The sequence below is a fragment of the Brachycentrus maculatus genome, unplaced genomic scaffold (genome assembly GCF_059751285.1).
Source record: "Brachycentrus maculatus isolate JH-2025_06_01 unplaced genomic scaffold, ASM5975128v1 h1tg000261l, whole genome shotgun sequence".
Lineage (NCBI taxonomy): Eukaryota > Metazoa > Arthropoda > Insecta > Trichoptera > Brachycentridae > Brachycentrus > Brachycentrus maculatus.
The window spans coordinates 2,046,873-2,058,892 of NW_028281012.1; the positions used below are offsets into that span (position 1 = coordinate 2,046,873).

Here is a 12,020-nt window from a genome sequence, read left to right on the forward strand (position 1 = left end):
AACCTATTAGGTCCCCGAGCATTCATGAACCACCGGTTTAGAATCACTACTGGAAAATGTATAGTTTGTATATCGTAGGTGGTGTTGTATATTTTAAGATAGTTCATACGTAGTTGGACCACAAACAGCTAAGTGAACGGTCGCTCCGAGCGGCGTTGATAGTATTTCCAATTCAACCTTGAGAACAATAGGTAAAAACTGTCAGAATAAATAATGATTCATACGTGCTTATGATTAATGTTAAAATGTCATGATTTACTAAAAATTACTAAAAGAGATTTTCCCCCTTCTTTTCAGTGGACGCGATGCTCTTGTTGCTTCTGCTGTTTTGCGCCGGTCTGGGTTGCCTGGCCGATCGAGTGCCCGAAGTGACAGTGCATCAAGGGAAGCTGAGCGGAGTCTTCCTGAGATCTACAAGAGGAAAAGAATTCGCTGCATTTATGTCCATTCCATTTGCGGAACCGCCGACTGGAAAAATGAGATTCAAGGTTTAGTTTGTTGTCATAACCGGTTTGTTTATCCGCCAAAACAAGGAATATAGTTCTATCAGTTTAATCATGGTCATGGCCACAAAAATATTAAATAACGCGGTGTTTTTTTTTTGAGAACTTTCAAATATTTGTAAATAAATACTGAATTTAACTCCCCAGGCATTGTTATTAGATTTTTCAAAGACAAACAAGTTTTTTTTTGTAATATGGTCAAACGTTCACAAGGCTTACAATCTGTCATTGGCCGGTTCAATTGATCACTTTATAAAGTGTGTAAAATTCACTTTTATGACCATAATCTTTATTCTCCATAAAACTTTATTCTTTTTTTAACTGCCATCATATTATGTCGAGGCAATATCTGCGAACATTCATGTGCAGCTAAAAATCAGATTCCTACATTAAAATATAAGAGATTATTTCACCGATTTGGAAAACAGATGTATAAAATCAAAATGATGTACTCAATCATGTACAGAATGGTATTTATACAATATGGAGTATACAATACTGTATAAATCGATCATCACCCAATACGGGTCGTAAACCCCGTGATTTCTCTGACCATATTGTCTCTGTTGAAATATTCATTAAAATCTATATTATTTCTATATTATATTAATATTATATTATATTAATCTATTTAATTTAAAAATATAGGAAACCACTGACTTTTGCGACTAATTTATCATTCCCTATACTATATAGGGGAGGGGTTCGTATCTTGGGCCGTTTTTTTCAAAGTCTCATAAAATGGTTAATTGATAAAGTACGTTATTTTTTTATTGAACCGAAAAGATCGGTTATTAACTCTTACCAATCTGTAGGCCAGACATTCTGGCCCGGATGATTCTAGTAGGCAGCTCCGTGGGCCACAATGTCTGACCCGGCGCAGGTATAACTTTAATCACTGATTTCTCTATCACCCAAGTATATTCTACCAAAAAGTATTTCAGATAAATACAGTTAATCTTAATTAACACAGTCGTATACGAATTGCCAGATAGAGTGTCCCAAAATTAATAATAATAATAACCATATCCGCTCCCTAGGTGGAGCATATGGAGTCCACAAACTGTCTCCAGGCTTTTCTGTCGGCTGCCAGCTCCCTTGCATCCTCCCAAGTCAGATCCGCGTCCCGAAGTTCTGACGAGAACTGCCGACGAATTGAATTTAATTCCCAAAATTAGGAAACCAAAATATTTATTTTAATGGTAGAAGAACGTCGCATTTTTTTGATCAGAGTAGCTGATCAGTTATGAGAAAAAATGGAAAGAGTTAATGATCAAATTGTTAGAAGATATCATATTCTTATCATGCATAGTATACATAGGAATGACATTTTATAAAACCCTTATCATGGCCCAAGGTACGGTACGGTCCCGTACCTTGGACCATATGGTATCGTACCTTGGTCATATAAAGTTATTTTTAGTAATTAAATAATATAATGCAATGGCTAAAGGACATTATAACGTTCTGACATTATAAAAGATTTGCGAATATTTACGTAGATGGCCGACGGGAACCGATTGACCAAGGTGCGGGCCTGTCCAGGGTGGGGTCTTCTCCCCTACTTATTGTTGTTCGCAGTATGAATAGAAAGGCCGCAGGCAAAGAGAGTACAACTTACAAAAGCATATTACTTTCACTCACTCTTTTGCCACTGAATTTACGCGCACAACACTTATCTCGCGGTAAATGATGAATTACTGCTTCCGTACAGTTTTTGTACTACTTAAAAGTTTTTTCAAAAATAGAAGAATTTTTCAAATGTATTTTACATTTAAAACGCATTTCATAGGTCCCGATAAATATATTTTCATTTAAAAGTGAAAATAATGCATTTAACTTAAAATATTGTCTCAACCTTATTTAGCTTATGAAAAATATCTTTAAAAAACACTTTTATACAAATAACAACGCATATGTTTAATCCGATACGTGTACGAATAATATTTTTGATAAATAATGGACAGCCGTTAATTGAATTTCATTAGGGTTAGCACTACCATCAATAACCCATAATTTCGAATTTATAGTTGTAGTTAATAAACCAAGATTATTTAAAAATAAAATAAAAATCAATAGATTTTTCCCGTTTTATTTTATTTTACCAGTGACAGGGTTTCGTCGTTACTAACATCACCAAACAAGTGATGTGGGTAAACGCGAAATCCGGTCGCTAGTCAAATAAAATAAATGTGGAAAATGCTACTTAGTTGTTTTATTCTTATGCAAAATGCAGTTCCATCAAAAAAGGTCAATATAAAACTTAAATTTACGAAAAATGATGGAACCACGGATAAAAGTTCACTAACGCTGTTTGGGAAAGGAAATAGAGTAGAAGCCGTAGGGAATAATATATTGGAAATGGAAATTAGCACCAATGGTTAGGACACTCGGGGTTACATACCGGTAAATTCCTGTACAAGCTAGCGTTAATGTGTCCATGTCGCTTCAGATATCATTTATGGATCAATTATTTTTGTTATGTGTTACATGCTAAATATTATCATGTTATGTGCTAAAATATATTACTTATATAAATTGTCTGTAATTTAAAAGTAACATAAATATTAACGAAAATACCACAATGCAAAACATTTTGTTTACAAAATTGACCTAACAACTGAAATTTCCGAGAACCTAAACCCGTTATCATTGTGACAGTCCGTGCTAATTAAAATAATGAGAAGCGAATATTCCACAAGTATACTTAAAAGCGAGATAATGGCGACCTCTTGACTTCAACAAATTCCTCTCAAACTCCAAAATCCCAAACTGTTACTCCGTAACACCTAGTACACAAAAAGAGGTAAAAAATAAAACCAGCAATAGATGACAAAACTTTGCAAATAAGGCAGAATGAGCCATTACTATCGATACGATCTGGTAACGATGTGAAAAGAAGAAAAAACGAAAAATGTGCGGTGTAACAAAAGTATGCAAATTTTTTAAAATATGTTTTTTTTTGTGATTTTTTGTAATTTACATGTAAATTAGTTGCTGAATGATTTTGGACTGAGTGTCTGACCGGAAATATTCATGTTTTTCTACTGCTATGACATAATTTTATATTCGTATTGAATCACATTGAGTTTATTTAAACAATAACAAATAAACGCTAAACTGATGCATATTACATGAGTTTTGGATTCACACACTGTTCCTTACAGTCATAATTTCATAAAAAAATGTCATTTTTGATTCAGATTTATATTTTTAAATTAAATTATGTATATTATTAACATGTTTGTATTGTGAATTGCAAAAGTCAGCCCTTGACGGAGACTACAATCCGCAGAGTGTCGACTTCGAATTTGAATTTTTAATATAAAAAAGTGTCATTCATCACATCGTTCCGATTGAATACTATTTATAAAGAGTTATATAATGTAATCGTATATAATTACAACAAATTTAATCTGAATTTATACTGACATATTACAAAATATGAAATCTACAAAATTATCAGTAAAAAAGAATCAAAAGACTCCATTGCATCCCATTTTGTCCAGAGTACTAAATTCTGGAAAATCACTATTTTCTTGCTGAGATTTCAGGCTCCGTTGGAAGCTAAAGGTTGGGAGGGAACTCGTGATGCATCTGTCGACTCCCCGATCTGCATACAGAATAATCCTTACACCAGAACTAAGGACATCTCCGGAACAGAAGATTGCCTTTACCTAAACGTATACACTCCCAAGGTAAGAAGAAAACTAGCATTCTGTCTTCGGGAAATCACTTCTAAGAAACTAGTTTGATCCCATGAATGCAGTGATTTCTTGCAGAAAAATAGATTTTCCATTTTCTATTCTCAAAGACAATACACTAATATCCTTAAATTGCGAAGGTCTCAGGAGCGATTCTAAGGACCAATTTAAATATCAGGGGACAGAAATATACACGTAGGGGCATATTATCCTCCCCTTCCTTGTGAGGAAAAGTTGAGCTCTTGTACCATATGGGTGTACCTATAGTATGTCCATTAGGCCGGGCCACGAATGTAAGGAGAAAAAAATCGTCACAAAAAAATCACAAAAAATGAAACTTTTACGTCGATTTGGAGACAGAGAGAGTTATCATAATGAATTAATATTTTACACATGTTATTTAAGGACCATTTGCCACCTTTTGATCGCTGTGCCCATTAAGAAATCAAAAAAAAAATTAAACTGCCGGCCTAATGTGCATACCGAAAGCGTAATATGCTCGACGAGTTTTCGTTTTTTCTTTATCCAAAGTGACCCAGTTTAAAATGACTTTAGCTCCACTGACGACGATATGTTTTTATAATGTTTAGGTTCCTAAGAAAGAGGAAACTCTTCTGCCAGTTATGGTATTCTTCCACGGAGGAGGATGGATGTGTGGATCTGGAAACAAAATGTTCTATGGGCCCGAAAGACTAATGGATAAGAATGTAGTCTATGTCGGAGTCAACTATCGCCTTGGTTCGTTTTCATTTGTTTACTAAAGTAAAATAAATAACGCATGAAAATTTAAAGAAAAATAACGAGGTATTATAATAATAATTACTTTCTACTACTCTCTTATGTACTTCAACATCATCTGCTATTCAACTGGACTCAAATTTTATTACATATTTTTACAGGTATCTTCTATACGACGCCAGACACTAACAAAATATAATATTACATACTTTATTGGAACTGTATTATGTTCATTTAGCTTTATTTTGTTTAACAAGTGAAACAGGTTTCCCACAATATTTCTACATCATCAACAATATTTTTTTAAACTCCAAACTCATATTTATATATTTCTGTCATATCAAATCAAATCAACTGTATTTCTACAGGCTGTCAATATGACAGCTGACAGTTGATTTGTTGTCAGTACGTTTTGCTATTTCACCATAAATAGAATGAGTGGCCATTATGCGCGTCGTAGGTTCGGTAAATTAGGCCGAAAACAATATTCAGCTCGATCCTCTTTTTCAACGCATCATCTTGTTCACCGATGAGGCACATTTTTGGTCAAATGGCTATATCGATAAGCAGAATTACTGAAATTGGAGTGGAGAAAACCCAGAAGCCTTGACCTATATTTTTTTAAGACGATGCCGGCCAGAATGTTACGGTCAGTGGAGAGCGCTACAGAACCATGATTACTAACTTCTTCGTACCTCAGTTGAACGGCATTGAAGCGACAGAGCTGTGGTTTCAACAAGATGGCGCAACATGCCACAAGGCGGGAAATTTGATTTTGCATACCTCTAAAAAAACACCCTTTATAATCCGCGCGACCACTCCCACTTTCAGGTACTTTGGCATTCTTCTCAACTAAGGATACGGTTGCACCAGGGAACTATGCGCTGAAAGATCAAAATATGGCCTTGAAGTGGATTCAAAAAAATATTATTCATTTTGGAGGGAATCCAAGTTCTGTTACCATATTCGGAGAAAGTGCAGGAGGAGCAAGTGTTCATTATCACATGCTATCACCAATGAGCAAAGGCGAGTATCCATCTATTTCTGGTTCCTCTAGTGCTTCTCTGACCTTACATTTGATATAATAATTTGGGTCCAATAATAAATCATAGTTTTATATTTTAGCAATATTCTAAATGGGTGAAAAAAAGTTTCATTATTAACAAAAGTTAAACCAAACTTTCAAAAGTTTGAACCAAAAAACTTAAAAAAGATAATTCTAAAAATTTTCGGGAAATTATTAGGTATTTTTATTATTATTTTATTTTAACTAGTCAGCCATACACATTCCTGTGTTTCCCTGTTTATTATACTAGATCATGAAATCAAAACGTAAGTAACGAAATAGCTTGAATGTAGTATGACTGCGTTGCTAGCTTGCCAGGATTAATTAAGGCAATAAAATTGAAATATGACGACTACCATATCCCTCAAAGCTGATTAATAGACGGGACTTGCAGGATTATTCCATAAGGCCATATCTCAGTCGGGTACAGCGTTCTGCACGTGGGCCAATCCAGCCCCCGGCACGATGGAAAGAAGGGCCCCCGTCCTCGCCCGGGAGATGAACTGCCCTACTGAGGACAGTCACACTATGGTGGAATGCCTGAGAACCAAGACCGCGGAAGAACTTATTGCTGCTGACAGATACTTTTATGTACGTGAGAATATTACCTACTTCTTCAATCTAAATAACGGGACGTACCTTAATGGAAGTGAACTAAAATGTCTTGGTGACCAATATCCATATAACCAAAATCTAATGATTTATTTATGAATTTTCACCTGTTGAGGTTCTATAACATTTCATTTTAATTTTATGACGAGCCATAGGATTTGTACGCAATTAGCTCCAAACACCACCAGCTTCATTCTACGAATCTGCCATAATAAAATAATCCTTCTTTCTCACTGAGAAAACTTTTATTTCTTAAAACAAAAACTATGTAGAAGAATATAAATTATTTCCTGTTTATTATCAAACATACATTTTTTATAAATAAAATCTCATTTTTATTTGATATTATAAGAATTTAAAAAATCTTTCTGTATCAATATATTGCGACGTGACTGTGGTCCCGAGAAAATACAGAAACCAAATATAAACTGAATTAATTAGGAGATTGGAAGTACCTACAATGAAAAATGTTTTTATTTTATTATCATTAATTAGGAATGGGACTATGACCCAATGATCCCCTTTAAACCATCTGTGGAGCCCCAACACGAGGGTGCCTTCCTAACTGAAGACCCAAGAGTACTAGCATCTAAAGGACTCTTTCATCAAGTTCCATGGATGCTAGGATTCAATTCAAGAGATGGGGCACTGAGATCTGCTAGTAAGTCTTGCTTTGGCGCATTTAACTTTTATTGATGAATCATGGTTTCAATCATTGAGTTCTTTGTTTTTGTAAAAAATAAATTTTGTTAACAATTTTGCATATTAGATTATTTTTTTAAAGTGTCAGATGAACATGATGTTACGCAATACACAATTATCACATATAACCTGCATTAACAAGCTAGTATCGTACAAGTATCCAACCCAAACAACTATTCTCCTTTTCCTACCTACTTTCCATCTACCATTTCCCCTTACCGCATCTAACCCTAATATCTTCTCACATACATAGAAATAATGACCGTGAACTAACAAGAGAAGCTGCCCAGAGGAGGTCTGCGTAAAGAAAATAAAGAGAAGGGAAATGAATTTTTCACTGATTTGAATTGAATTTATTGGGCATAAAGCGCTATAATGAATATTAAACTTTATGAATGCTTTGTAATATTCAGACGAAGCCATTTGATTATATGGTACTACAGGGTCTATAAAAGGACCAAGGATAAGCCACTTTTAGACATCGACGAGAGATGGAAAAAGACAATACAACAAAATGTGATCTGAGGTCTGGTATACATTGTTTAGATAACAACAAAAATGTACTCTAAAATTTACCATGACCGGGAAAAAATTTGTAGCAAATTTGATCAGGGATGATCCGAGGCAAATAAAAAGGCTGACAAAAGGCAAGAATTCAATTCATAATGCAAGTGCCAAGCGTCAGGAGCTGCAAAACACGTAAAAAGTTTACCTACGCAATGTAACATAACTTTAACATCGGTAACTATTCGGTAAAAAAATAAATACCTATTTATGAATTTTCTTTTTTTTTACTATTCCTGACAATACTGATGGACAACCGGTGTCCAAATGCCAAAGTTGTAGAAATAATGTGCAGGAGCAATTTTCACTATGTAGTTACACCTTTAATGTTTCACAATATCAGAAACGCAACCCTGATCTTCTTCCCCCTTGTCTTCCAAATTCCATTGAGTTAGGACGTTGTCAATTCGATTAGATACTCTATGTACCACAGCATCATAGGTGAGCATAGGGGTATGAAAAAAATGTAAAAGAACTGAAACAGTACGCTATATGGCACACTTTGCCTGTTACCCAGTACCCATTTTAGTATACTAATTTTCTGCTCTTTTAGTATCATCTTTATAGCATAATTATTCAATAGCATATATTACATGTAAACATGTCATTACAGATATTTATGGGAATCCTGAATTGCTACAAGAACTTGCAAATGATTTTGACACAATTGCTCCGATAACTTTTGATTATCAAGCTGCTAATAAGGTCAACGAAGTCACAGAGGAAATAAAAAAATTCTACTTTAAAAATTCAGTATCAATCAGCAACGATTCGATAATGCCACTGACTGATGTAAGTGCTTCTGTAAATTATTAATGCTTCTTGCATTCTTGAATCACGTTTAGTGACTGATTTTTGACATTAACGAAATTCTTTCAACGCATTGATTGAATATTAACGGCAATCAATGGACACATAAGGATCATACTTTAATTTCCAGATTTATACAGACTCTTGGTTCTTGTCAGGAATCGACGAAGCCTTACGACTTCACTTGCCAAAGTCGCTCAACCCAATATACTTCTATTACTTCGATTACAGAGGGACTCATAGCTTCACCAAGATATTTGGGGAACCCTGGAGAGATTATGGTATGCATTAACATAATATGCATGACAGTATATGTATAACATAGTATATTTCATATTTGAATATTACCTGACATTAGACACATTAAAGTGTTAACTACAATATACATACCATGAAAACGCTGCCTACATTAGGGATGATGATTTTGACTTCCTTGATTTTTCTACATCAGCTAACATTTGACTGAACCTGAACATTCTAGATTGTGTACAAATAACCATTTGTATATATATATATATATATATATATATATATATATATATATATATATATATATATATATATATATATATATATTTATATATATAAATACATATATATATATATATATATATATATATATATATATATATATATATATATATATACATATATATATATATATATATATATATATATATATATATATATATATATATATATATATATATATATATATATATATATATATATATATATATATATAGATATATATATATATATATAATAATAATAAAATAAAGCCCTTATTCGCACCCCAATGGTGCATAGGGCACTGGGTCACATAAACGCAGTGTCATCTTGATCTTTTACACATGAAGAAAAAGTGATCAGCCCTCTGCTTCAGGTACCAGTCCAGGGTAATATTGAATAAATATTACAGTGAAAAAATTACTTATATACTTTACCCCCCTTGGGAATCAAACCCGGGACCTCCGGAATGGTAGCCGAGCGTACTGACCATTACACTACGGAGGCGAACGTACATTTTTTTTAACAAACAAAGAAACTTTGTATTTATTTTGACACCACCTGGAAATTGAATCCAGGACCTCCAGCACAGTAGCCAACTACTACACTATGGAGGCGGACAAAATATCTAGGGTGCCCAATAACTATTTTTCCAGTTATTTTTTACCCCTTGAATGTAATAAATCCTTTTGAAATGAGAATAACTTAAAATGAACTGAATATTGATGCAACAAGAAATAAATTACACTGATATGATGAATGGTTTTGCTGTAAATCGGTGAACCAATCCGCTCAAAGTTCCAACTGTGTTTTTTAGTCTAAGCTTAATTTACCATTCCACTGACAGCTCCCGACTATAGTTGATTACAAACTAATGTTATGTTTTGATGGCATTTCAATAACCAGTCCTGTCTTCATTCAAGGTGCTTGTCATGTCGATGAGTTAATATACATATTCTCTCTGGACATGTTTTCCGAGCCTATGCACGAAAATGATTTAAAGTTGTCAGACGCGATGCTGACTCTGTGGACGAATTTTGCAGCTACTGGGTGAGTATGAACTTGTCATTTTTTACTGATAAATCATTTGTTGGGTAATATATCCAAAATAAAACAAGGTTTGTTGGATTGAATTCTACATTATTTATGTATATGTTAATACGTGACGCATTTCGTCTTCTTAGGACATTATCAAACACTGGTTTAAAAAATTAGTGTTTGATTATGTCCTAAGAAGACGAAACGCGTCACGTATTAACATATACATAAATAAATGTAGAATTCAATCCAACAAACCTTGTTTTATTTTGGATATATTACCCAACAATTCAATATAGAATTCTACCAACTGTCCAGTTGCCAACTGGACAGTTGTGCAGTCCAACTGTGCAGTTACAATAAATAAGACAAATCATTTGTTGGATATTTTGGTTTATTTCGTTTTTTTTTTCAGAAATCCCAACATTGAACAGCGTGCTGAAGGTATTGACTTACCAGAATGGACTCCAGTGACATCTCTTGAGAAAATTCAGTACTTAAATATTGGAAATGAGCTGAAAATGGAATCCAACCTTTTGGAAGAAAGAAGAAACTTTTGGAACAACTTAGAACTTTGGCAGAAACATCACTCTCATGCTTATACAGAAAGATTAGTAAAAACGGAACTGTAAAATGTTACCTGTACTTTTAACAAATAAAGAGATTTTTTTTTACTCCCATCAAACATGTTATGAAGTAAATGCATTTTTAATTCACTACATTTTGGGTTCACAAAACCCAAAACATTGGGAATAAAAATAAAAACTGGTCAAATTATTAACTGGATACAATTTTTAAATCACGTCTCCAGATGTCTCCCAGTATGTAAAATAATCCGGTCAGGATCTTGCATACATCTAAATAAAAGGGTCTCTGCTGAAACCAACCATAGATGGCTGCCATGAAATGAAATATGAAGTATCATGAGATTTATGACACATGTACGAGTTCCAAAAATTTTAGTGGTGTGGTTAGAATGGTGAATGTTATATGTGTGATCACTTAACCAGCCTATGACAGGTCATACATAAGCCCTGTAAATACCCAGACTTCCATATTCTTCTTCATTATGTTGAGATGTCAAAATGCATATATATGTATATATACATGTATATTTAGATATATATATATATATATATATATATATATATATATATATATATATATATATATATATATATATATATATATATATATATATATATATATATATATATATATATATATATGTATATATATATATATAATATATATATATATATATATATATATATATATATATATATATATATATATATATATATATATATATATATATATATATATATATATATATAAAGGTTAAAGGTCAAAAGATGAATAATTTTTCCAAAGGCTTAATTCCAATTGCAACACGTCATTTGTATTGTTGAAGTTGTACAAATGCACACCAATTTCATGAAATACCACAAAATATGCTTAACAATATTCTTTATACTGTTTTGTACCATATAGAAACGCAAACTTTCTTCTTTGTCAAATACCCTTTTGAAAAATTACCTCTCTTTTTTTACAATTTCAATGTAGGCGTAAAAAAACACATTTATTATAATAATGATTTAATTCTTACAAAATATTATTTTACGTTATTAGCTGAACACAAAATAAGGTTAACAATTGTTGACTGAAAACAAATAAAATACAATGGAATATGTATAACACAACATGATTGAATGCTCCTAGAAAACCAGCGACACGTTGTATTTTATTAAGGTGCATCCTCCATGGGTGAAA

The 12,020-nt window shown here is 32.9% G+C and overlaps 1 protein-coding gene across 1 annotated transcript; it reads left to right on the forward strand.

Annotated features, from left to right (window-relative positions):
- The first annotated feature begins 111 nt into the window (after nucleotides 1-111).
- LOC148305829 (venom carboxylesterase-6-like) lies at nucleotides 112-10,932 on the forward strand. The gene is made up of 11 exons (XM_088266108.1): nucleotides 112-191; nucleotides 298-488; nucleotides 4,058-4,201; nucleotides 4,798-4,945; nucleotides 5,777-5,971; nucleotides 6,406-6,602; nucleotides 7,119-7,284; nucleotides 8,503-8,681; nucleotides 8,830-8,980; nucleotides 10,133-10,259; nucleotides 10,663-10,932. The coding sequence occupies exons 2-11, from the start codon at nucleotides 306-308 to the stop codon at nucleotides 10,877-10,879; spliced, it is 1,707 nt and encodes a 568-aa protein (XP_088122234.1). The 5' UTR covers nucleotides 112-191; nucleotides 298-305; the 3' UTR covers nucleotides 10,880-10,932.
- The last annotated feature ends 1,088 nt before the right edge of the window (nucleotides 10,933-12,020 follow it).